A 26190-nucleotide genomic window follows, 5' to 3' on the forward strand; every position below is an offset into this window, starting at 1 on the left:
CGGCGGGGCGGGCGCTGGGGGAGGGGGGGGAACGGGGCGGCCCCAACATGGCGGCGGCGGCGGCTCCGGGCTCCCCGCCGGGCCCCGCTTCCCCTCCCGCGCCCCCCCCGCCACCGGCACCCCCCCCGCCCGCCCCCCCCTCAAGATGTCGGCGGCGGGCGGGTCGCGCGCGGCGTGACGTAGTCAGGCCCCGCCGGCGGGAGGGGGGGCGGGGGAGCGGCCGGAGCGGCGCAGGCGGCGGGAGCGGGGCCGGGGCCGGGGCCGGGCGGGGCCCCCGCGCGCCTCTTAAAGGGACCATGGCCACGGCGGGGCGGCCCGGGCCGGGCGGGGGGCGGCGCGCTCCGCGCCGGCGGCGCTGCCGCTGAGCGCGAGCGGGAGCGGGAACCCCGCGGGCGCGGCCCCGGGGGGCCGGTGAGGTGAGTTGGAGCGCGGGGGGGGCGAGGGGGGGCGGGGGGGGCTCCGGGAATGGCGGAGCGGCGGGCGAGGTGGGCACGGGGGGAGCTGACACCCCCCGGAACCCCCCCGGAGCGGCCCCGTCCGGGGTGCTGAAATGAGGGGGGGGTCCGGAGGGGTGTCGGGGGGGTCCGGGGGGGTCCGGAGAGGGAGGGCAGGGGGGTGTCCGGTGCGCGGGGGATGGGGGGGCTGTGGTGGAGGGGGGGGACCCGGGGGGCCGGGGGGGCTGGGAGGGGAGGGGGGGATGTCATGAGGGGGGTTCGGGGGTCCGGGTGGGCGGGGGGGAGCCTGTGAGGGGATCCGAGGGTCCAGGGCAGGTGGAGGGGGCTGTGAGGGGATCCGAGGGTCTAGGGCAGGTGGAGGGGGCTGTGAGGGGGTCAGGGGCAGATGGGGGGGTCTGTGCCGAGGACAGGGGGGTCTGTGAGGGGATCTGAGGGTCTGGGGCAGGTGTGGGGGTTTGTGAGAGGACCCGGACATCTGGGGCAGGTGGGGGGGATCTGTGAGGGGACCTGGGGGTCTGGAGCAGGTGTGGGGGTCTGTACCGTGGACAGGGGGGTCTGTGAGGGGACCCGGGTACCTGGGGCACGTGAGGGGTCTGTGCCGAGGAGGGGTCCCGAGGGTCCGGGGCAGGTGGGGGGGTCTGTGCCGAGGACGGGGGGGTCTGTGAGGGGATCCGAGGGTACGGGGCAGGTGAGGGGGGGGACTGTGAGGGGATCCAGGGATGCAGGGGGGTGTCTGTGAGGGGATCCGGAGGTCTGGGGCAGGTGCATGGGGTCTGTACCGAGGACAGGGGGGTTTGTGAGGGGACCCGGTGGTCTGGGGCAGGTGGGGGGGGTCTGTGAGGGGCTCCGAGGGTCTGGGGCAGGTGGGGGGGGGGTTGTGAGGGGACCCGGGGGTCAGGGGCAGGTGGGGGGGGCTGTGCCTGGGGCAGGTGATTCTATGAGGGGACCCGGGGGTCTGAGGCAGGTGAGGGGAGAAGGTCTGTGCCTGAGACAGGGGGGTCTGTGAGGGGATCTGGGGGTCTGGAGCATATGAGGGGTCTGTGCCAAGGACAGGGGGGTCTGTGAGGGGACTCGGGTACCTGGGGCAGGTGGGGGGGGTCTGTACCCGGGGCAGGGGGTTCTGTGAGGGGACCCGGGTACCTGGAGCACATGAGGGGTCTGTGCTGAGGAGGGGTCCCGAGGGTCTGGAGCAGGTGGGGGGGGACAGTGAGGGGATCCAGGGATGCAGGGGGGGGTCTGTGAGGGGACCCGGGGGTCTGGGGCACGTGGGGGGGGTCTGTACCGAGGACAGGGGGGTCTGTGAGGGCTCCCGAGGGTCCAGGGGGGTCTGTGAGGGGACCCGAGGGTCCAGGGCAGGTGAGGGAAGGTCTGTGCTGAGCAGGAGACACGGGAGTCCGGGTGGGTGGGGGGGGTCTGTGAGGGGACCCGGTGGTCTGGGGCAGGTGGGAGGGGTCTGTACCGAGGACAAGGGGGTCTGTGAGGGACCCGGGGGTCAGGGGCAGGTGGGGGGTCTGTACCGAGGACAGGGGGGTCTGTGAGGGACCCGGGGGTCTGGGGCAGGTGAGGAAGGGTCTGTACTGAGCAGGAGACCTGAGAGTCCGGGTGGGCGGGGGGGACCCTGGTTGTTGTAGGTGGGCAGGGGGGGGTCTGTGAGGGGACCCTGGTTGTTGTAGGTGGGCGGGGGGGGTCTGTGAGGGGACCCCGGTTGTTGTAGGTGGGCAGAGGGGGTCTGTGAGGGGACCCCGGTTGTTGTAGGTGGGCAGGGGGGGTCTGTGAGGGGACCCTGGTTGTTGTAGGTGGGCAGAGGGGGTCTGTGAGGGGACCCTGGTTGTTGTAGGTGGGCAGAGGGGGTCTGTGAGGGGACCCTGGTTGTTGTAGGTGGGCAGGGGGGGTCTGTGAGGGGACCCTGGTTGTTGTAGGTGGGCAGGGGGGGTCTGTGCTGAGGAGGGGACCCAGGCTGGGGGTCAGGCATGGGGGGGGATCTGCGAGGGGATCCAAGTGGGCAGGGGGGGGGTCTGTGAGGGTGTCCAGGTATCCAGGGGGTCTGTGAGGGTATCCAGGTATCCAGGGCGGTCTGTGAGGAGATCCAGGTATCCAGGGGGGTCTCTGAGGAGATCCAGGTATCCAGGGGGGTCTGTGAGGGTATCCAGGTATCCAGGGCGGTCTGTGAGGAGATCCAGGTACCCAGGGGGGTCTGTGAGGAGATCCAGGTACCCAGGGGGGTCTATGAGGAGATCCAGGTATCCAGGGGGGTCTGTGAGGGTATCCAGGTATCCAGGGGGGTCTCTGAGGAGATCCAGGTATCCAGGGCGGTCTGTGAGGAGATCCAGGTACCCAGGGGGGTCTATGAGGAGATCCAGGTATCCGGGGAGGGGTCTATGTCCAGGAGGAGACCCAGACTGGGGGGGCAGGAAGGGTCTGCACCGGCAGCAGATGCCGGGTGGGAGCACCGGCATTCCCAAGTCCAGGCAGTGCCGGATTTACCCCCCTCGAGCTGGGCGGGGGCCGGGGGGGGACCGGGACTGACCCAGCCCTGCACTGACCCTTCCCCTCGGCGCTGACCCTTCCCCTCGGCGCTGACCCTTCCCCTCGGCACTGACCCTTCCCCTCGGCGCTGCCCGTGCCGGGTGCCCTCGGGAGGTGCCGCCCGTGCCGAGCTCGTTACCGGGGTCAAAGGAGCATCCGGTGCCCTGGGAATGTGTGCCGGGAGCTTTAAGGAATGTGTGCCGGGAGCTTTAATCCCCCTCGCAGCGGGGCCGGGGGGTCTCACCCCGTGCTGGGCTCGGCAGCGCCGGCGGGTTCCGGGTGGTTTCCTCTTCCCAAACAGCTCCGTGGTGGGAGCAGGTCGGAGCCCAGCGGTGCTGCTGCTGCTCGAGGCAGCTTTGGGATCATCCTGGAGCTGCTTGGAGCAGCTTTGGGATCATGCTGGCTCCCTGGAGCAGTTTTGGGATCATCCTGGAGCCGCTTGGAGCAGCTTTGGGATCATCCTGACCCCTTGGAGCAGCTTTGGGATCATCCTGGAGCTGCTTGGAGCAGCTTTGGGATCATCCCAGCAGGGCTCAGCTCTGCTTGGAGCAGCTTTGGGCTCCTCCTGACCCCTTGGAGCAGCTTTGGGCTCCTCCTGACCCCTTGGAACAGCTCTGGGCTCATCCTGACCCCTTGGAGCAGCTTTGGGCTCCTCCTGACCCCTTGGAGCAGCTTTGGGCTCCTCCTGACCCCTTGGAGCAGCTTTGGGCTCATCCTGACCCCTTGGAGCAGCTTTGGGCTTATCCTGAAGCTGCTTGGAGCAGCTTTGGGCTCATCTTGGCACCTTGGAGCAACTTTGGGCTTGTCCTGAAGCCGCTTGGAGCAGCTCTTGGCTCATCCCGGCACGGCTCGGCTCAGCTTGGAGCAGCTTTGGGATCATCTTGGCACATTTGGATCAGCTTCAGACTCATCCTGGAGCCACTTGGAGCAGCTTGGGACTCATCCTGGCACGGCTCAGCTCCGCTTGGGGCAGCTTTGGGCTCATCCTGACCCCTTGGAGCAGCTTTGGGCTCATCCAGGAGCCACTTGGATCAGTTTTGGACTCATCCAGGAGCCACTTGGATCAGTTTTGGACTCATCCAGGAGCCACTTGGATCAGTTTTGGACTCATCCTGGCACATTTGGAGCAGCTCTTGGCTCGTCCTGGCACATTTGGAGCAGCTCTTGGCTCACCCCAGTGCAGCTCCACGCTGGAATTCCCTGCTCCTTTAAAGGAAAACGTGCCCAGAGTGTCTCTGCTGGACGCCGACGATCCCCCAGCGGAATTCCCTGAGGATCCCAGGAATTCCCTGAGGATCCCGGCGCCACCGAGCTCCTGGATCCCGACAAAACCCCTCCTTGGGGCAGGATTTGCCGGCTCATTGGAGCAGAACGGGAAGAGCTCCCTGGGAGATGCATCCATTGCTCCTTCTGGCTGTGGAATAGGGGAAAAAAGGCACTTTTTGGCTAAATGAGGCCGTTAACGCCGGGGAGGAACGTCAAGGAATGTCGAGGATCATCAGGGGCTTCCCCATGGAAGGAGAATCATCTGGGAATGTCTTGGGCCTTTCTTTGTGGCCTGGCATGGAGTGGGAATGCCCAGCACTGTCCTCCTGTGCCTTGGCTCTGCCCTGCCCCGGGAGGAGGGAGAAACCCCGCGGGGAAAAGGTGGAAAAACCACACAGGGAAGGAGAAAACGTGTGGGAAAACCCCGGGCCGTGCCCGGTTCGAGCCCACTGGGAGCGCGTGGGATGCCCCGAGCCCGGCCAGGAGCCGGCCCAGAGCGGGATGAGGCGATTCCATGATTCCATCCTCCTCCTCCAGGGCCCCCCTGCTCTGCCAGCCCGGGAAAAACACCTCAGGAGGAGGGGAGGGGGGAGAAAACCCAGCCTGTCCCGTCCTGGAATGCCGGGAGCGTCCGGGACCTTGGGAACGTGGCCGTGACCTGGCGTGGAGGAGGAGGAGAATTCCACGGGGCTCCCCAGTGCCAGGGGGAAAAACACATGGATGGGGCCCAGCCTTGAGGTGGGAGAGAGTGGGATCCTTGGCCATGACCCGGCGAGGAGGAGGAGGAGGAAGAGGAGGGAATTCCAGCAGCGTTCGCCTCCGCTGGGTTTTGTGTTTCTCCCAGGAAGGGGAAAACATCCACGCAGGGAGAGGACGTGGCCACAGCCCGCGTTGGGAGCGGGGCAGCCCCGGCACGGGACGGGAGAACGGCGTCGTTCCGTGGCGCGGATCTGCTCGGACACGGATTTATCCCGGGGGAAAACATCCGTGGCTGTGGCCTGGCGGAGTGGAGTGTGCCAGGAGGGGGAAAAGCCAGAGGTGTTTTGCACTGTGGGTCTGCTCTTCCAGGGGTTCTGTTCCAGGAGGAAAAAGGGACACGCAGGGAAAAACCACTCGTTCGAAGCGTGTCCGAATTGAGTGTGTTATGGATGCACCGGAACCCCCCCGGAGCATTCCCGGCTGGAATGCTCGGCTGGGACCGGGCACACGGAGGGAAAAATCCAAAGGGGTTTTGCACTGCACGTCTCCTCTTCCATGGGTTGTTTTTCCCGGGAGGAAAAAGGAACACAGAGGGGAAAAAAAAACCCCCGTGGTTGAAGTGTGTCAGAATCGGGCGTGTCATCGGAGTGCCGGAGCCCTGGGAGCATTCCTGACCTGGAATGCTTGGTCCTGATGGGCTACCAAGGGGGAAAAACGGGCACCGACCTCCTGCATCGCTGGAAAACCAGGAAAAACTGCAGCTGGAGCCCGTGGATTGTGGTGGATCCCACGGGCTTGGCCACGAACGCCGTCCCGGAGCCGGGAAACGCCCGGCGCTGCTCTGCTCTCCTGAGGGTGGTTCTGCTCTTCCAGCGAGGATAAAAACAAGCCCCTCGGGGAGAATGGACACATCCCAAGCCTTTGGACACTCGGCAGGGTCGCCCAGTGCAAGAATTCCCTGGGGAAAGGCCCCTTCCTGCCGGTCCGGGGGGAAGGCAGCGATTGTCCCCACTTAACCGGTTTAGCATTTAAATCGTCCCAATCCTGCACGATGGGCTGGGGGGAAGGGTTTCCTCACTCCTGCTCCCACCCCGGCAGCGAGCAGAGCTTGGGGAAGAGCTTGGGAAGCGCTTGGGAAGCGAGTGGAGTTTGGGGAAAGGTGTTTGAACCTCACGGTGAGCCCTCGCGGCGTTGTGGGGGCCGGCGCGGAGCGAGGCGGGAGAAAAGGGGAAACCTCCCCCTTTTTTACCCCCCCGGGGACCTCACAAACCCCCCAGCGGGTTTTGGGGGAGGACTGTTGGTCTCTAGGGAGCGTGGCTGATGGATTAGTCCGTGTTTTGGGAAGGGTTGGAGGGAGAACTTTGGCGGTTTGGGTTCGGGCGGGTTCGGGGGCTGAGGGTCGGTTGGGCGACGCCAACCCCGGTACCACGGAGTGCCAAGAGGGATTTGGGGTCGTTCCCAGCGTGGGCACGGGGTTGGGTGGGCAGAGGTTTGCAGGTCAGTGGTTTGATGCTGGGAGAACAGGCGGCAGCTCCCGGCGGGGTTCGGGATTCGGGATTCCCACCCGGAGTCAGCTCGGATGGAACCCCACGGATTTCGGCCACAAACCCAGTTGGTGGGTTTTGCACCTGGAGGGATCCCCCCAGCTCGGGGTTGGGATGTGGCTGCACCTGCATCCCGGCTTTCCCTGCCCCTTCCCTGCTCCCCGCTGGCACCGCGGACGAGCCACCGCGGCACCAGGCGGGAGAAGAGGGAATTCCGTCCCTTCCGACGGGATTTTCAGCCGGATGGAGGTTAAAGGTGACGCCACAACCCGCTGTTTCCTCCCATAATCCGGCCCAGGGAGAGCAGGTGGCTCCATCCCGCCGGAACGTCCCTCGTCCCGGCCCACCAGCACCGAGCCGACGCGCCGGAAAACCCCTGAACCTCCCCGAACTTGGGGATTTGCTCCCTAAAAACCTCCTGTGGGTTTGGGGAAGCATCGACCTGGTGCCACCCCTAAAAACCTCCTGTGGGTTTGGGGAAGCATCGACCTGGTGCCACCCCTAAAAACCTCCTGTGGGTTTGGGGAAGCATCGACCTGGTGCCACCCCTAAAAACCTCCTGTGGGTTTGGGGAAGCATCCACCTGGTGCCACTCGTTGGGATGGGAGAATCCCGCCGGCGTCGGGTGCCGGTTCGGGACGACGACACCGGAACATCCCCAAAAACCAAAGCCGGTTTTGGAGCAACTGGAATTCAAACCTGTCGGAGGAAACACCTCCAAGCACGTGGAGCCGACGGGGCTTTATTTTATCTACCAGAATTCCCGTTTTTGAATTCCTTGTGATCCACCCGACCCACCTGTGATCCACCTCCCCGGGGAGCTCCCGAGGTGGGAGAGATTTTGGGGCTGGGAGGGATTTTGGGGTTTGCTCCGTGTTCTCCTGCCTCGGCCCCCCGGGGCAGGGAATCATCTTGAGCCAGCTGGAATAATTCCCTCTTCATTTGCATCCGTACCTTGAAGGTATTTATAGGCTCTTCTCTGCCTTCTCCTTCCTCGCCGGGGTAAATTTAGCTCCTTCTTTAGCTCCTTCGCTCCCTCCTGTGCCTTTATCCTCCCAGGAGCTGATAAACCCCGGCTTTTTAGCGCCTCTTTCCTCTCATTTTTTCCCTTCTCCTCCTCCCCGGGTCGGGATCCAACCTGCCCTTCTGCAGGATCCTCCTTTATTCCTTTATCCAATTCAGTTTTAATTCTCACCCTTGAACGGCCACGCCGGGCGGGGGAAGGTGTTTGGGGTGACGGCTCATTTTTGGGGGCACCCACACCTGTCACCTGTGCCTGGTTGCCCCTCCCGAGGGTCTCCAAACCCTCCAAGGCTTTCCCAGGATCCGAAGGTCGGATCCTCTTCGGTTCCTCCGGGGAGAAGGATGCGGGGCAGCGTCCCCAAAATCCTCCCCCCGGCCCAGTTTTGGGGACAACCACCCTGATTTTGGGGGCAACTACCCTGATTTTGGGGGCAACTACCCTGATTTTGGGGGCAGCCACCCTGATTTTGGGGGCAACCACCCTGATTGTGGGGGCAACCACCCTGATTTTGGGGACAACCACCCTGATTTTGGGGACAACCCCCCTGATTTTGGGGGCAACCACCCCTGATTTTGGGGACAGCCACCTTGATTGTGGGGACAACCCCCCTGATTTTGGGGACAGCCACCTTGATTTTAGGGACAACCCCCCTGATTTTGGGGACAACCCCCCTGATTTTGGGGGCAGCCACCCTGATTTTGGGGACAACCACCCTGATTTTGGGGGCAGCCACCCTGATTTTGGGGACAACCCCCCTGATTTTGGGGGGCAACCACCCTGATTTTGGGGACAACCCCCCTGATTTTGGGGACAGCCACCCTGATTTTGGGGGTAACCACCCTAATTTTGGAGACAACCCCCCTGATTGTGGGGGCAACCACCCTGATTTTGGGGGGCAGCCACCCTGATTTTGGGGGCAGCCACCCTGATTTTGGGGGGCAGCCACCCTGATTTTGGGGGCAGCCACCCTGATTGTGGGGACAGCCACCCTGATTTTGGGGACAGCCACCCTGATTTTGGGGGCAACCCCCCTGATTTTGGGGCGGCCTGTGGCAGAGCAGAGCTCCTGGGATGGCTTTTCCCAGCGGCTTTCCCAGGATTGAAGTTTTTTTGGGATAAACAATCAACGTGAGGGTGACTGGGGTTCTTTAGGGGGTGTGGTGGGGGACAGTGGGGGTGTTCCCTCAGCAAATCCCGGGGTGAAGGGGGTGGGCAGTGCTTTGTACCGGGGACAGGTGGCACCTTTTGGGGTCCCTGGACCCCGGCAGGGACCCGGCACCGTCTCAGCCACCGTCGGAGAGCGACGGGACGGACGGAGGGACACCGGCGGCGTTGGGGGTCCGGTTCCTCCTCCGCCTCACCCAGACCCGGCCCCTTTGCTCACCTTGTCCTCTCCTCCCTCCTCTCCCCGCAGGTTCTGCCGGTCCTTGGCCGCCAACCCCCCTGAGTGCCGGCGCCGCGTTGTGTTCCGGGCGAGCCAGCAGAGCCGGCGAGGGATGGAGAGAGCTGTCCCCGATTTCTCAGAGCGCCAGGGAGATGGAGGCAGAGCCCTCTTGATGCCCCCCGAGCCCGGCCACGAGACCTTCCCTGCCCCCCAAGGCGAGGAGCGGAGAGCCCCTTTCCTCCAGGATGCCAAGAAAGCCCCGGAGCCCCCGGCCCCGTCCGGGACGGAGACGGAGCTGGAGGAGGACGCGTTTTACTCCGCGGGGGAGCTGCCGACCGTGAGCAGGGAGGGGAAGGGCCCCCCCGGTGTGGAGGACCCCGACTTCTTCTCCTCCCTGTCCCGGCAGGAGCCCGACGTCGCCCTGGAAGCGCACGACGTGGCCGGTGAGTGCCCGCTGGGCGCCGTCGGGGCGGCTCCGGGGACTCGGGGTCGTCTGCGGGTCGCGCGCGGCCGGTGACGCTCGGGCCGGGCCGGTCGGTTTTCCTGGCGGTTGGGCCGGGTTTGAGATGAGTGTTGGTTCTCCTGGCAATGGTTTTGGTTCTCCTGGCGATGATGTTGGCTCTCCTGGCGTCGGTGTTGGTTCTCCTGGCGATGGTGTTGGTTCTCCCGGCGATGGTGTTGGTTCTCCCGGCGGTGGTGTTGGTTCTCCTGGCGATAATGTTGGTTCTCCTGGCGATGGTTTTGGTTCTCCTGGCGATGGTTTTGGTTCTCCTGGCGATGGTGTTGGTTCTCCTGGCGATGGTGTTGGTTCTCCTGGCGATGTTGTTGGTTCTCCTGGCGATGGTTTTGGTTCTCCTGGCGATAATGTTGGTTCTCCTGGCGATGGTTTTGGTTCTCCTGGCGATAATGTTGGTTCTCCTGGCGATGGTTTTGGTTCTCCTGGCGATGGTTTTGGTTCTCCTGGCGATGGTGTTGGTTCTCCTGGCGATGTTGTTGGTTCTCCTGGCGATGGTGTTGGTTCTCCTGGCGATGTTGTTGGTTCTCCTGGCGATGGTTTTGGTTCTCCTGGCGATGGTTTTGGTTCTCCTGGCGATGGTGTTGGCTCTCCTGGCGTCGGTGTTGGTTCTCCTGGCGGTGGTGTTGGTTCTCCTGGCGATGGTGTTGGTTCTCCTGGCAATGGTTTTGGTTCTCCTGGCAATGGTTTTGGTTCTCCTGGCGATGGTTTTGGTTCTCCTGGCGTCGGCGTTCCCCAAATCCCAGCGGGAACCGCGGCGCGGTGAGGAACGCGCGGGTTGGACGGATCCAGTTGGAATGGCAAACGGATTGGAGGGACACGTGAGGGTGCAGTGACAGGCTGATGTCCCCATGTCACTCTCCCCGTGTCACTGTCCCCATGTCACTCTCCCCGTGTCACTGCCCCCGTGCCGTTGTGCCACCACCCGGCTTTGGCACTGCAAACAGGCACAGAACCCATTGGTGGGTCAAACCCGTGGCTTTTTGGAGACCCCTCGTCCCCCCCAGCGCGGTGTTGGGACCCCAAAGGCTCTTGGATGAGCCAGAAGGTCTTCATGGACTGGTTTGGGTTAGAAGGGACCTGAAAGATCATCCAGTGCCGTGGGCAGGGACGTCTCCCACTCAGGGAAGTTCCCAGCTCTGGGTTTCTCTTGGACACTGCCGGGATGGGGCATCCACAGCTCCCCTGGGCAGCCTGGGAAGTGTCTCACCACCCTCACAAAGCTTTTCCTCATCACATCCCACCCAAATCTTCCCTCTTTTAGCTTGAAACCATTGACCCTTGTCCTGGTGGAAAGTCTTCTCCAGGTCGTGGGGAAGAGTCTTCTCCATTTCCTTATCACCCCCCTTTAGGCCCCAGGAAGTTCTTCCCAGAGCCTGGGACACCCCTGCCAGCCTTTCCTCCTGGGAGAGGCGGATCCAGCTCTTGGATTGTCTCCGTGGCCTCCTCTGGACTCTGTGGGGCCCTTCTCCAGGGACCACTCTCTGTCCCCAGTTTGGGATTCCGGGATCGCCCCGACCTGGGTTTGGCCTCGTTGAGTTCCACGAGGTCCCACCCAGGAGTCCCGCTGGGGTTGGCCGTGGTTGAGGTGTTGGCTCCGTTTGGTGTCACCCAAAAACTCGCTGTGGGTGGGCTTGGTGCCTGTTGGTGCTGAAGGGCTGTGGGTGGGCTTGGTGCCTGTGGGTGCCCATTGGTATGGAGGTGTTGAAGGGCTGTGGGTGGGCTTGGTACCTGTGGGTGCCTGTTGGTATTGAGGGGCTGTGGGTGGGCTTGGTACCTGTTGATGTGGAGATGTTGAAGGGCTGTGGGTGGGCTTGGTGCCTGTTGGTGTTGAAGGGCTGTGGGTGGGCTTGGTGCCTGTGGGTGCTGAAGGGCTGTGAGTGGGCTTGGTGCCTGTGGGTGCTGAAGGGCTGTGGGTGGGCTTGGTGCCTGTTGGTGTGGAGATGTTGAAGGGCTGTGGGTGGGCTTGGTGCCTGTTGGTGTTGAAGGGCTGTGGGTGGGCTTGGTGCCCGTTGGTGCTGAAGGGCTGTGGGTGGGCTTGGTGCCTGTTGGTGCCTGTTGGTGTGGAGATGTTGAGGGGCTGTGGGTGGGCTTGGTGCCCGTTGGTGCCTGTGGGTGCTGGAGATGTTGAGGGGCTGTGGGTGGGCTTGGTGCCTGTTGATGTTGAGGGGCTGTGGGTGGGCTTGGTGCCCATTGGTGTTGAAGGGCTGTGGGTGGGCTTGGTGCCCACTGGTGCTGGAGTTGGTGCTGGAACCCAGTTTGATCTGGAGAGTTTTGGGAGCCCAGTTTGATCTGGAGAGTTTTGGGAGCTCAGTTTGATCTGGAGAGTTTTGGGAGCTCAGGGTGACCTGGAGAGTTTTGGGAGCCCAGTTTGATCTGGAGAGTTTTGGGAGCCCAGGGGAAGATCTGGAGAGTTTTGGGAGCTCAGTTTGATCTGGAGAGTTTTGGGAGCTCAGTTTGATCTGGAGAGTTTTGGGAGCTCAGTTTGATCTGGAGAGTTTTGGGAACTCAGGGTAACCTGGAGAGTTTGGGAGCTCAGTTTGATCTGGAGAGTTTTGGGAGCCCAGTTTGATCTGGAGAGTTTTGGGAGCCCAGGGGAAGATCTGGAGAGTTTTGGGAGCCCAGTTTGATCTGGAGAGTTTTAGGAGCCCAGTTTGATCTGGAGAGTTTTGGGAGCTCAGGGGAAGATCTGGAGAGTTTTGGGAGCTCAGGGGAAGATCTGGAGAGTTTTGGGAGCTCAGTTTGATCTGGAGAGTTTTGGGAGCTCAGTTTGATCTGGAGAGTTTTGGGAGCTCAGGGGAAGATCTGGAGAGTTTTGGGAGCTCAGTTTGATCTGGAGAGTTTTGGGAGCCCAGGGGAAGATCTGGAGAGTTTTGGGAGCCCAGGGAGACCCCGAGAGGTCAGAGGGGGCTGTTCCCCCAGGCTGAGGGTGGGTTTTGGGGCGTCCTTGGCGTGGAACATCCCCCAGCCCCACGCTGGGCCCTCTCCTGTGCTGGTGCCAGTGGAGGGGCAAAACCCCCCCAAACATCCCACCCTGGGGGTGCCCTCGTGCCAGGGGCGAGGAGGAGGAGGAGGAACCCCTGTCCTGGTGCCCGTGGCAGCTCGAGGAGGAGCTCGAGGAGGAGCCACCACTGTCACCTGCTTCGGGGAGGAGGAGGAGGAGGAGGAGGAAGGAGCCGCTGCCGGGGATTCCCCACGCCCTGCTCGTGGCTGGGGGGGGTTGGGTACCAAGTGTCACATCCCAAATCCCTGCTGGTGGCTACAGGGGGTTGGGTGCCAGGTGCCACATCCCAAATCCCAAATCCCAAATCCCTGCTCGTGGCTGGGGGGGGGTTTGGGTGCCAGGTGCCACATCCCAAATCCCACATCCCACGGGGACTCTTTCCGGCTGTTCCAGTGGTGTTTCCACGACCTCGTCTCCCTCCCTGCTCTCCAGAGGCCATTCCAAGCTGCTCTCCCTGGGATTTTTTGGGGGCTCTTTTGGAAGTGGCTCGACCACAGATGCTCCGACCTTCCTCCACCCCCCCCGCCTGTTTTGGGGCTCATCCTGGTCCCCACGGGGTGTAGGGGGGGTGGCACTTTCCTGTGGGACCCTTTATCTCTGTCCAGCCTGGGGTTCCCTCCCTGTGTCCTGAATCCTCAGCACCTTTATCACCCCTGGGCACCCTTTAGGTCTTGGGACACCCTTTATCACCCCTGGGCACCCTTTATCACCCCTGGGCACCCTTTATCACCCCAGGACACCCTTTATCACCCTCTAGGTCTTGGGACACCCTTTATCACCCTCTAGCATCCCAGGACACCCTTTATCACCCTCTAGGTCTTGGGACACCCTTTATCACCCCAGGACACCCTTTATCACCCTGGACACCCTTTATCACCCCAGGACACCCTTTATCATCCCAGGACACCCTATTTATCACCCTGGGCACTCCTCTCCCCCCCTGCCAGCAGAGTTCTGCTCCCGGGATCCGTGTGGGGTCCAAGACAGTTGGAGTGGTGGGTGGGGGGTGCTTGGAGCCACAGTCAGGGGGTGGTTGGAGCAGGGTTTGGGGCTCAGGGGGTGATTGGAGCAGGGTTTGGGGCTCAGGGGGTGATTGGAGCAGGGTTTGGGGGTCAGGGGGTGATTGGAGCAGGGTTTGGGGGTCAGGGGGTGATTGGAGCAGGGTTTGGGGGTCAGGGGGTGATTGGAGCAGGGTTTGGGGGTCAGGGGGTGATTGGAGCAGGGTTTGGGGGTCAGGGGGTGGTTGGAGCAGGGTTTGGGGGTCAGGGTGTGGTTGGAGCAGGGTTTGGGGGTCAGGGTGTGGTTGGAGCAGGGTTTGGGGGTCAGAGGGTGGTTGGAGCAGGGTTTGGGGGTCAGGGGGTGGTTGGAGCAGGGTTTGGGGGTCAGGGGGTGATTGGAGCAGGGTTTGGGGGTCGGGGGTGTTTGGAGCCATGTTCTTGGCTCAGGGGGTGGTTGGAACAGGGTTTGGGGGTCAGGGGGTGATTGGAGCAGGGTTTGGGGCTCAGGGGATGTTTGGAGCCACGTTTGGGGCTCAGGGGGTGTTTGGAGCCACGTTTGGGGCTCAGGGGGTGTTTGGAGCCACGTTTGGGGCTCAGGGGGTGTTTGGAACCACATTTGGGGCTCAGGGGGTGTTTGGAGCTGTGTTTGGGGCTCAGGGGGTGTTTGGAGCAGAGTTTGGGGCTCTGGGGTTGTTGTGACAGTCCGAGGTGTGACAGGATCCCTGATTTGGGGACATCCTGCTCTGGGGTTGCTGTGACAGTCTGGGGTGTGACAAGGTCCTGAATTTGGGGACACCCTGCTCTGGGATTACCATGACAGTTTGGGGTGTGACAGGGTCCCTGATTTGGGGACACCCTGCTCTGGGGTTGCTGTGACAGTTTGGGGGGTGACAGGGTCCCTGATTTGGGGACACCCTGCTCTGGGGTGACCATGGCACTGTGGGATGTCCCAAAGCCCCCAGTTTGGGGATGTTCTGCTCTGGGGTTGCTGTGACAGTGGGGGTGTCACAAAATCCCAAATTTTGGGATGTCCTGGTGATTTTGGTGGTGATGGGAGAACCTTTATGGTTATTTTGGTTTAGGATGACCCCAAATCAGGGTGTGGGGTTTGGGATGGCCCCAAATCAGGGTGTGGGGTTTGGGATGGAGCTGAATCAGAGTGTGGGGTTTGGGAAGGCCCCAAATCAGAGTGTTGGGTTTGTGATGGCCCCAAATCAGAGCACTGGGTTTGGGAAAGCCCCAAATCAGGGTGTTGGGTTTGGGATGGTCCCAAATCAGGGTGTGGGGTTTGGGATGACCCCAAATCAGAGCACTGGGTTTGGGATGGAGCTGAATCAGAGCATTTGAGACAGAGCTGGGGAATGGCCCCGAACTGGAGTGTCGGGCTGGGAATGTTTGGTTGAGTCAGTGTGGGCTCACATGTCACAGCCTGTCACAGCCCTCCTGGTGTAACCATGGCACATCACAGCCCTCCTGGTGTATCCATGACCTGTCACAGCCCTCCTGGTGTATCCATGACCTGTCACAGCCCTCCTGGTGTAGCTGTGACCCGTCACAGCCCTCCTGGTGTAACCATGACCCGTCACACCCCTCCTGGTGTAACCATGACACATCACAGCCCTCCTGGTGTAGCCGTGACCCATCACAACGAGTTCTGGGGGGGTTTTGGGGCGGGGATTTGGGGTGTTTGGTCGTTCTGGTGCCGGAGCCACCCTTTGGGTCGGTGTTGGGTCGAGCAGAGAGCTCCAGCTGCCTCCTGGAGCAGTTCCCTGGCGCGGAGCAGCTCCCTGGGAGCTCGTCCCGAGGGGGTGTTTGCCAACGGCCGGGCTCGTTCCCTTCTCCCGGCGCGCCTTTGAACTCCGGCCAGGAGCGACACGGGAACGGCGGGAGCAGACACCTGGATCCTGCCAGCCCTCCCTGGCTCCTGCCAGCCCTCCGTGGCTCCTGCCAGCCCTCCCTGGCTCCTGCCAGCCTTGCCTCAACCCTCGGGGACAGTCCCCAGCGGCCTTTCCCTGGCGTGGGTGAGGGGCTTTCCCCGGAGCCGTTGCCCTTTTCCAGCGTCTCCCTCCCGGCTGGGGTCGAGCCCTTGGCTGCCGAGGTCTCCGTAACCCTCCTCACTAATCAGGGCCCCGGCGGTGCCAGGGAAGATGTCACCTTGTTGCCTAGCAAGTAAATAATTGAACACTCGAGGCCAGGACAACGGGCCGGGGCCGGGGCCGGGCCGTGGAGCGCTCGGGAAGCTCTGGAGTCGCGTGGAAAAAACCCGACGCCTCTGACGGAGGGACGGCCAAGCTCGGGGCCCCGGCGCCCTTCCCGGAGGCCGTGGGGCTCGGCAGCTTTCCACCCGTGCCTCGGGGAAGCCCCAGACCCGGGATTTGGGGGCGGCGGCAGCAGCAGGAGGGGTTTGGTCGGGCGGTCGCTCCCGAGCGCGACGACCTTCCCGCGGCGGCCGAGGTGGGTGGTGGCGGGTCCTCCGAAGTGCTGCCGGGAGAACGGGGCGTCCCAGGGGGTTTCCTGGGCTCTGCTGACCCAAAGCCGTGGCGCTGGACGGGCCGGGGTGGGCTCGGCGGGCTCTGCTCCGGCACCCGGGGGTCGAAGGTCTCGCCGCGGGTTTGTCCGCGCGTCGCCCGCGGCTCGGAGCACCTGCCGTGCCCGTCTCGGGGTGGCTATAAATAACCCCCAAACCCAGCCCCCCCAGCTCCTGCTAACCGGGCCACCGGGTAAAAATAGGCCGGGGGCGACGGCGGGCACGGGCACGGATCCTCCCGCTGCCGGAAAAAGTGGGACACGGCCCAGAGCTGCCCGTCCGGCGGGCATTGGAGCAGCTCCTGCTGGGTTTGGAGGAGCAGCTCCTGCTGGGTCACACTGGGTTTGGAGGAGCTAGGTCACACTGGGTTTGGAGGAGCAGCTCCTGCTGGGTCACACTGGGTTTGGAGGAGCTGGGTCACACTGGGTTTGGAGGAGCAGCTCCTGTTGGGTCACACTGGGTTTGGAGGAGCAGCTCCTGTTGGGTCACACTGGGTTTGGAGGAGCAGCTCCTGTTGGGTCACACTGGGTTTGGAGGAGCAGATCCTGTTGGGTCACACTGGGTTTGGAGGGTTTGGAGGAGCAGCTGTGACTGGGTCACACTGGGTTTGGAGGAGCAGCTGTGACTGGGTCACACTGGGTTTGGAGGAGCAGCTGTGCTGGGTCACACTGGGTTTGGAGGGTTTGGAGGAGCAGCTCCTGCTGGGTCACACTGGGTTTGGAGGAGCAGCTGTGACTGGGTCACACTGGGTTTGGAGGAGCAGCTCCTGTTGGGTCTCACTGGGTTTGGGGCCAGAACAGCCCAGTTTGGGGTCGTGGTGAGCGGGTTGGGGGCACACGTGGCTGAACTGTTGGGTTCTCGGGGTGGTTTCCTTCTCTCCTGCCCTGCTCCCTCCTCCAGGCTCCACATCCCTGGAAAGCCGCAGCAAGGGGCCTAAATCTCATATTTTTTTCCTTTTCCCCCCTCAAATTGTGGGATAAAAGCTGGGAGTGGCTCTGGGAGCGGCCGGGGACGGAGGTTCCGTCACCTTCTCCCAACCCCAGGGATGAGCTCACGGGTCGGAATGAGGCCACGTGAATCCCGCTGGGAATTCTTGGGGAGGAGAGGAGGAAACTCGTGTTCTCACTGGGGCTCCCGGGCTGGTCGGGACTGTGGTGGGCACCAAAAAAAAAAGGGAAAAGGAGTTTTATTTGTGTTTGGACACCAAAAAAAATGGGGTTTAATTTGTATTTGGACACCAAAAAAAAAGGGGGTTGATTTGTATTTGGACACCAAAAAAAAAGGGGTTTGATTTATATTTGGAGACCAAAAAAAAGGGGGTTTATTTGTATTTGGAGACCAAAAAAAGGGGTTTGATTTGTATTTGGAGACCAAAAAAAAGGGGTTTTATTTGTATTTGGACACCAAAAAAAAAAGGGGGTTGATTTGTATAAACGGCAAAATCAGGACTAAAGAAAATCCCGGTCTGATCCTCGGCTCCTGAACAGGGCTGATGATAAACCCGAGGGGTTTGGGGCTGCTCTCACCCCAAATTTAACTCCCCCCGGGCCCTGGGAGGGAAGGTCTCCCGGCTGACTCGGGGCTCCTGTGGGATTTGCCGCGGGAATTGCGCGTGTCCCGTGGGATTCATCCCGGGGCGCTGGGACGCCCGGACACCGCCGGGCCGGGATCCTTCCGTCGCTCCTCCGAGGTCTGGTGGCTCTGGAGGGATCCCAGGGAAGCAGGAGTGGTTGTCCCAGTTTCCAAGGAGGTCAGGGAAGGTGACCCCGGTAATTACAGACCCGCCGGTCCCGCTTGGGTGGCCGGTGAACGACGGGGGAGGGAATTCCGGGAGCCGCTGGAAAAACGCTCTCGGAAGACGCCGCGGTGGTTGATCAAAGGGGGAAAGTCATTTCTGCTGGGTGGAAACTCCTCCGGGGTGAGGTCACTCACCCTCGGGGACGAAGGGAAGGGACGGGACGTGGGGTTTGGGGGATTTCAGCCGAGCCTTTGGCGCCGTCCCGGAGGATCCTCCCGGACAAACGTCCGGCCGAGCGCGGACACGGCGCGTCGGGCGAAGGGTTGGGGGTCAAGGACCAATTCCAACCCCTCTGCTCTTGGATTCCCGTCGGCACCGTGCGCTCCCCGGGGCTCTCCCAGTGGGATTCAGGAGCATTCCCAGGCCTTGGCACGGTGGGGGCCGAGCAGAGCCGGGTGCTCTCCGGGTGCTGCTCGGGAGGCCGGGAATGGAGCTGGGAATACCCGAGCGGAGCCGGGTGCTCTCCGGGTGCTCCAGAGACCGGGAATGGAGCTGGGAATGCCCGAGCGGAGCCGGGTGCTCTCTGGGTGCTCCAGAGGCTGGGAATGGAGCTGGGAATACCTGAGCAGAGCCGGGTGCTCTCTGGGTGCTCCAGAGGCTGGGAATGGAGCTGGGAAAACCCGAACGGATCTGGGTGCTCTCTGAGTGCTCGGGAGGCCGGGAATGGAGCTGGGAAAAACCAAGCAGATCCAGGTGCTCTCTGGGTGCTCCAGAGGCTGGGAATGGAGCTGGGAAAAGCCAAGCGGATCTGGGTGCTCTCCGGGTGCTCGGGAGGCCGGGAATGGAACTGGGAAAAACCAAGCAGATCCAGGTGCTCTCTGGGTGCTCCAGAGGCTGGGAATGAAGCTGGGAAAAGCCAAATGGATCTGGGTGCTCTCCGGGTGCTCGGGAGGCCGGGAATGGAACTGGGAATACCAGAGCAGAGCCGGGTGCTCCAGAGGCCGGGAATGGAGCTGGGAATACCCAAGCAGAGCTGGGTGCTCTCCGGGTGCTCCAGAGGCCGGGAATGGAGCTGGGAAAAGCCAAGCGGATCCGGGTGCTCTCCGGGTGCTCGGGAGGCCAGGAATGGAACTGGGAATGCCCGAGTGGAACCGGGTGCTCTCCGGGAGCTCAGGATACCAGGAATGGAACTGGGAATACCCGAGCGGAGCCGGGTGCTCTCCGGGTGCTTGGGAGGCCGGGAATGGAGCTGGGAATACCCGAGCAGAGCCGGGTGCTCTCCGGGTGCTCCAGAGGCCGGGAATGGAGCTGGGAAAGCCTGAGCAGAGCCGGGTGCTCTCCGGTAGCTCGGGATGCCGGGAATGCGAGCGGAGCTGGGAAGTGTCGGGTTCCTCGGGACGGTGCCAAGCCAAACACGCCACGCCGGCCTCTTTCCCCCTGGAAACCCTTCTCCTCCCACCTGCTCCAGCTTCGGGTCATCCCCTCGACCCCTGGTTTTGGGGACAAACAGGGGCTTTTCCCGCCCCCTCGGACCCGCCGGAGGTTTCCCGGCGGGTTTTCCGGGGGGAGCAGGACCCTGTGTAGGAATTCCTGCCTGTCCCGGGAGCTGCAGGTTGCAAACCGCAGCTGGATTGGTGTTTTTTCCCTTTTATTTTTTAGTGTTTGGGGCTTTTTGATGTTTTTTTTTTCCTTTCCCCCCCCTCGGTGACTCCCGGCTCCCCCGGGATCGCTCAGCGGGATAACCAGCTTCCCATCCCGCATTCCCGGGATTTCCCCGGCGCTTTTTTTGGCACCACCCCCCGTTCTTTTCCCTCGGGGGTGGTGCTGCTGCCCGGCTTTTCCCCCTCCAGGACCTTTGCAAGGCACCCTTTGGGGTCAGGAGCGAGTTTGGGGCATCTCCTGTGCCCTCCTGGAGACTCTTCCCCACAACCCCCCGACAGTTCCTGCTCCGGGGATTCCTCCCCTCCTCGGGTGTGTTTTCCCAGTGACCTTCCTGATCTCCTGCACATCTTCCTCTGCCTCCTGGGTCCTGCTGGGCTTGATGCTGCTGAGATGCTTCTCCTCCTCCTCCTCCTCCTCCTCCTCCTCGTCCAGGAGCAGCTCAGTCCCCCGTGGTCTCCAAACCCTCCCAACCCCCCCGGGCTGGGTTGTGGTGGCCCCAAACCACAACGGGGACCCCCCCTGGGCCGTGGCAGGAACGTCTTCCAGCTCTGTTGGCCGTGGGAGGGGTGTGGCCCTTCCTCCAGCAGCCGTCCCGGCCTCTCCTGGCTCCGCTCTCGGGCCGCAGACCCGCGGGTTGGGCCTCTTTTCTTGGAAAAGCAACGACTCGGCCGTTCCCGGGGCTGAACGTGCTCGGGGTTCGGGAGATCCAGGTTGAACATCCTCTGCTGGGGGCCCTGCGGGGGCTGGAGGGGTCGGTGTGACCCGGGAGAGCCAAAGGGGAGCGTCCAGAGCCGTGGGGTGGCTTCTGTCCGGGTGTTTGTGTCTCCTCTCCAGCCCCTGGCGAGCGGTGGGATGAGGCACCTCACCCCTGGGCTCACGGGTGTCCTCCTCCACTGGAGCTCAGCAGCGGGACAGGGAGGCTTGGAGGGGCTTTGATTGGCAGGGAGTCACCCCACGGGGCTCCTCTCTGCCATGGAGCTGTTCCAGCTCTGGGTGGGACTGATCCCTGAAACCACCATCCCTCCTGTGGGTCCCTGTCATCCCATGGAGCTCCCATGGAGCTGTTCCAGTGCCAGTGGGACAGGTCTGTCCCTCCTGTGGGTCCCCGTCATCCCTGTCTCCTGTGGGTCAGTCCCTCCCGTGGGTCTGTCCCTCCCATGGGTCTGTCCCTCCCATGGATCAGTCCCTGCCATGGGTCTCTGTCATCCCTGTCTCCCATGGGTCTGTCCCAGCTCTGTCCCTCCCATGGGTCAGTCCCTCCTGTGGGTCTGTCCCAGCTCTGTCCCTCCCGTGGGTCTGTCCCAGCTCTGTCCCTCCCATGGGTCAGTCCCTCCCGTGGGTCAGTCCCTCCCATGGGTCAGTCCCTCCCGTGGGTCCCCGCTGAGGTTCGGCTCCGTCTCGGTTCTGACCCAGCTCTTCCCCGGCCCCGGTTAGTCCTCGGTGGATTCCTCCATCCAGCTGTTTCTGTGGAATGGTGGCGAGCTCTGCCCGGCCGTAAACATCCCGGGGAGCGGAGCCAGCACCTCGGGATGTGTCATCTTTCCTACGGCTCCTCTTCCAGAGGCGGCCGGAGCGGGAGAGGCCCCGCAGGAGCCGCTTCAGGGCTGGGCTTTTTTCCCTCTTCGGTGTCAGGAGCTTCCTGACTGTCCCCAGGAGGCCTCTTGGTGTGAAAACTTGGAACTCGGGCGCTGTTTTGAGAACCCTCCCCGGCAGTGGGGGGTGATCCCTCATTTCCAGGAGCTCTGGGGCAATTCTGTGTTTCAGAACCAAACACTCTGGGAGCTTTGGGATGATTCCTTATTTCAGAGTCGGACACAGGGAGCTCTTGGGTGACTCTTTATTTCAGGGTTGGACACGGGGAGCTCTTGGGTGACTCTTTATCTTGGAACCACACCTGAGGAGCTCTTGGGTGACTCTTTATCTTGGAACCACACCTGAGGAGCTCTTGGGTGATTCCTTATTTCAGAGTTGGACACGGGGAGCTCTTGGGTGATTCTTTATTTCAGAGTCAGCCACGGGGAGCTCTTGGGTGACTCTTTATTTCAGGGTTGGACACAGGGAGCTCTTGGGTGACTCTTTATCTTGGAACCACACCTGAGGAGCTCTTGGGTGATTCCTTATTTCAGAGCCAGACCTGAGGAGTTTTTGGGTGATTCCTTATTTCAGAGTCAGACATGAGGAGCTCTTGGGTAATTCCTTATTTCAGAGTTGGACATGGGGAGCTCTTGGGTAATTCCATATTTTAGAAGCAAAACCAAGGATCTGTTGGGTGATTCCATGTTTTAGACCCAGAAACAAGGATCTCTTGGGTGATTCCTTGCTTTAGACCCAGAAACAAGGATCTGTTGGGTGATTCCATGTTTTAGACCCAGAAACAAGGGTCTCTTGGGTGATTCCTTGTTTTAGACCCAGAAACAAGGGTCTCTTGGGTGATTCCTTGTTTTAGACCCAGACTGGAGGAGCTCTTGGGTGATCCCTTATTCCAGAGCTGGACATGGAAGCGGGATGGATGCAACCATCAGGTCCTGTGGGTTTGGAGCCGGTCCCTGCTCTCTTTGGGTCGCCTCCAGCATTCCAGAGCAGCTCCAGGAGCCGGAGGGCCCAGGCAGGGCTGGTCCTGCCCGTGCCGGGATTCCTCGGCGAGCCCGCGGGTGACTGATCTGATGGGATCTGTGCCAGTAAAACCACGGAATCCTTCGGCTGGGGAGCACCGAGCCACATCCCTCAGGATGTCCTTCCCCTGCACTCTGGGGCTGGATGTTGTTCCTTCATCGGCTGAGCCTTCTTCACCCCCTCCCGGGGGTGCCACAGCCCTCCGAGCTCCCAAATCCAGCTCCTGGAAAGCCCTGACCCATCCAGCTCCTCCCAGGCTGGGCTGAAGCAGCAGCAGCTGCCAAGGGCGGCTTTTCATCCTGCTGGGATGAGCTGGAGAGCCTGGGAATTCACCTCCTGGGAGGTGTTTACCCACTCCCTGCTCCCACGTCCCCGGGACCCTTTGCCGTGGCTTTTCCTGCCGGAGCAAAGTCCGGCAGCGGGAGCAGCAGCCCCTGGGAGCTGATTGCACAAACCCAGCCATTCCCAGCCCTTGAACACACCAACTTCCAGCACCTCGTGCCCGGGGAGGGGCGAAGGGACCTGTGCTGATCCCAGAATTCGGGTGGGACACAACGGCCCCGGCTCCGGCAGCAGCCGGCGGATCCCGAGCGGGAAACGCTCCGTGCTGCCGGGAATCCAGGCCTGGGAGAGCTCCTGGCCCCTCAAGGTCTCCTGGCCCCTCAAGGTCACCTGCCCACAGGCTGGGGAGCGTCCTGGAACACGGCCCTGAGCCGGGAGGAGGAGGAGGGTCAGGAGAGCCTGGAGCACTGGAAAACCGACCCCCAGCATGGGAAAACTGACCCCCGGCGCGCCTGTTTTGGGGAGGAAAGATGGAATTGGTGTCTCCGAGGCTTCCGTGGCAGAGCCTGTCCTCAGCCAGCTCTCCCGTGTCCGGCTCTCCCTGTCCAGCTCTCCCTGTCCAGCTCTCCCTGTCCAGCTCTCCCGTGTCCGGCTCTCCCTGTCCAGCTCTCCCTGTCCAACTCTCCCTGTCCAGCTCTCCCGTGTCCATCTCTCCCTGTCCAGCTCTCCCTGTCCAGCTCTCCCATGTCCATCTCTCCCTGTCCAGCTCTCCCATGTCCAGCTCTCCCATGTCCAGCTCTCCCTGTCCAGCTCTCCCTGTCCGGCTCTCCCATGTCCGGCTCTCCCGTGTCCAGCTCTCCCTGTCCGGCTCTCCCATGTCCGGCTCTCCCTGTCCAGCTCTCCCATGTCCAGCTCTCCCATGTCCAGCTCTCCCGTGTCCAGCTCACTCCAGCACCGGGTCGGAGAAGCGATCGGCTCGTCCGGCTCCGGGAGAACCTTTGGATGCTCACGTGAGACCCTGGGAGGATCCTTTCTCCTGGGAAGTTGTTATTGTGAGCACGGAGCGATACTGGGCCCTTGGGATGGAGGAGCAGCGTCTACCCCGAGACTCTGGGGCAGGAATACCTTGGAAGAGCTGGAATCCTGCCTGGGTACCCACCCAGGCGGCTCCGGGCTGGACCTGACCCGTGCGGAGCGCCCGGGATGCTCATCCAGGTGCTTTTGGTGGACAGGGAACGTCGGGGGGCGGGTGGGCACCAAAAGTCACCACGAACACGGGCCCAGCTTGGGTTGGCTCTGCCAGCGTGGCCTCGGGGAGCTTTGGGCTGGAAGAGCCACCTTTGGGGCCGTGGGATGGATTTGGGGGTGGGCTGGGATGTGGGAAATCAGGCTCCTGCTCCCCTGCATTTCCAGCCAGGAAACCCCCCATTTCTTGGCCCTGTTGGGTGACCAGTGACCGGTTGGAGTCCGTCTCGGAGGCCTTTTCCAACCTTTAGGATTCCGCGGTTCTTCTTTTCCGACCTCAGCGATTCCATGGCTGGACATTCCCAGCGTGGGATTTCCCCTGGTGCTGGCAACGACCCCAAATCTGTGCCGTCCAATGGGTGGGTTCACCCACTCTGTTGTTGGGTTGAGTTGGGTTGGGTTGGGTTGAGTTGAGTTGGATTGGGTTGGGTTGGACTGGGTTGGGTTGCGTTGAGTTGGGTTGGACTGGGTTGAGTTGGGTTGGGTTGAGTTGGGTTGAGTTGGGTTGAGTTGGGTTGAGTTGGGTTGGACTGGGTTGAGTTGGGTTGGGTGGTAACGCACCGGCGAACACCCAACTCAGCTCCGGCACCACCGCGGCACCGGGACACGGAATTTTCCCACCATGTGGGTCCAACTGCTGGTTTTCCTGGGCGCTGCCAATTCCTCTTGTGTTTTCGAGCCGGGAAAGGCCGCCAAAATTTCTGGTTTTCCGGGTTTTTTACGGTCTGCAGGCGCCGTATCCGCCACGGGGGCCAGCGGGGGATTCTCCCTTCTGCTCCCAAATTAACACCCAAAGTCAGGGCGTGAGCTGGAGCCGGATCCAGGCTGTGATTCCAGAGCCCAGCTCCGGCCTTGCGACACCTCTCCTTGTTCAGGAGATGATGCAACAACTCAGCCCTTGCCCAACCCCGGGGCTCAAAGGGCCCCTTGGCCCGGCTGCAGGAGAAGGAAAACGCCCCTTCCTGCCTCTCCTCCCAGGTGCTTTGGACAGGCTGGAAAAAACCCGGAGCCTGGGAGAAGGTGTGGGCTCAGGGGAGGCGTTTTGGGGGAGATCGTTGGGTTTGAGGGGTTTGGGAAGCCCTTGGATCGCTCAGATTAGTGATGTCGTAAATTCCTGCCCAATTTGCTCTGTTTTTGGGGTTTAAGGCTCTTGGTTGAGCTCTCTGGTTGAGGGATCCCCTCCCTGTGGGAGCTGATGTGCGGTCTGGGTGGAAGCCACCCCCCAAAGACCTCTTGGCTTTAGACTCTTGAGTTTCTTTGGGATTTTTATCCCCAAACCACGGAGTGTCTGGGGTTGGAAGGACCCTCCAGAGGTTCCATCCTGGGCAGTGTTGGGTGTTGGTTCTGCCAACACCTCCAGGACCTTGCTCCTTGTTAACCTTCAAACCTGAGCGACTCTGGCGCCAAATAAACCCGACCCTCGGGGCAGGGCACGAGTGGTGACGTGGAGAAGCACCTCGAGGCGTGTCCTGGTGCTTTTGGGGTGGGGAGGAAGGTTTAGGGGAACTTTTTACACCTGGTTGAGCCTCTCAGACTTGGCATCAACCTCCCTGTGGTGGCCTCGACGAGTTTGGGCTCTTTGCTCCTCTGGAGACGTCGCTGTTTCTCAACCCACGACCTTTCAAACCTTCTGTGTAACAAACCACCCCAGATCCGTGGAGATCCAGCTCCACCCCGTCCAGGAGAGCTCCTGCTCTCCTTGGAACCTCTCCTGGACTCTGAAATTCCCTTTTTCCCCCCCCCCTTATCTCTGTTTTCTCCCTGTGTTTTGGCCACGGGCTCACGTGACGCTCGCTTCAAAAGTGTCTTCTTGCCCTCTCCAAGTTGTTTTAACTCTCAGGGTAGAGGAAAAACCACGAGGAGAAGCCTCAGGGCCTCCGATAGGAGGGAGTTTGACCTTGTGGGGAGGAGAGACCTTGAGCTGAGGAAGGATCCCGGCTCCTCCGGGCGCTCCCGGGGCCGGAGGAGCCGCCGCTCCTGGATTACCAAAGAGGGTAAATTGGAGCCTCCCGAGTCCGAGCCATTAAACTCCCTCATCTCCCGCCGTTTCCAAGAAACCGGGATTTGCAGGGAGGGAGATAAATCACCGCCTGTTTTCCTCGCAAAGGAGGCAGTTTCTAAAAATAGGAGTCGGAGCTGGAGCTCCGGGAGAACAAAAGAGTCCCTGGAAGGCTCCTGCCACCGCCGGCCCTGCCCGGCGAACCGGGCGCTGCCTCCTCCGGAGGCTTTGGGGGAGCGTTGGACCTCTGGGATTGCCCCGGGGCTTTGTGGGAGTGCTGGATCTCTGGGATTGCCCCGGGGCTTTGTGGGAGTGTTGGATCTCTAGGATTACACTGGGGTTTTGGGGGAGTGTTGGATCTCTGGGATCACACCAGGGCTTTGTGGGAGTGTTGGATCTCTGGGATCATGCTGGGGCTTTGTGGGAGTGTTGGATCTCTGGGATTGCCCCGGGGCTTTGTGGGAGTGCTGGATCTCTGGGATCACTCTAGGGCTTTGTGGGAGTGCTGGATCTCTGGGATCACTCTAGGGCTTTGTGGGAGTGCTGGATCTCTGGGATTTGGGAGGGCTGGATCCCTCTCCACGGAGCTCAGCCATGGCTCTGGATCCTTCTCCATGGCTCTGGATCCCTCTCCTTGGAGCTGAGCTATGGCTCTGGATCCCTCTCCATGGCTCTGGATCCCTCTCCATGGATCAGGCCCACAGGAGCCC

The 26190-nt window shown here is 62.0% G+C and overlaps 1 protein-coding gene across 1 annotated transcript in view; it reads left to right on the forward strand.

Annotated features, from left to right (window-relative positions):
- Positions 1-47: 47 nt before the first annotated feature.
- Positions 48-26190, forward strand: part of WIZ (WIZ zinc finger) — a 66444-nt gene continuing 40301 nt past the window's right edge. The window contains 3 exon segments of the mRNA XM_051774310.1: positions 48-147; positions 218-416; positions 8929-9341. Coding sequence (XP_051630270.1) covers positions 48-147; positions 218-416; positions 8929-9341 — 712 coding nt within the window.

This window comes from Manacus candei, unplaced genomic scaffold (assembly GCF_025592945.1).
Source record: "Manacus candei isolate 608988 ecotype Guabito, Panama unplaced genomic scaffold, ASM2559294v1 h1tg000194l, whole genome shotgun sequence".
Classification (NCBI taxonomy): Eukaryota; Metazoa; Chordata; class Aves; order Passeriformes; family Pipridae; genus Manacus; species Manacus candei.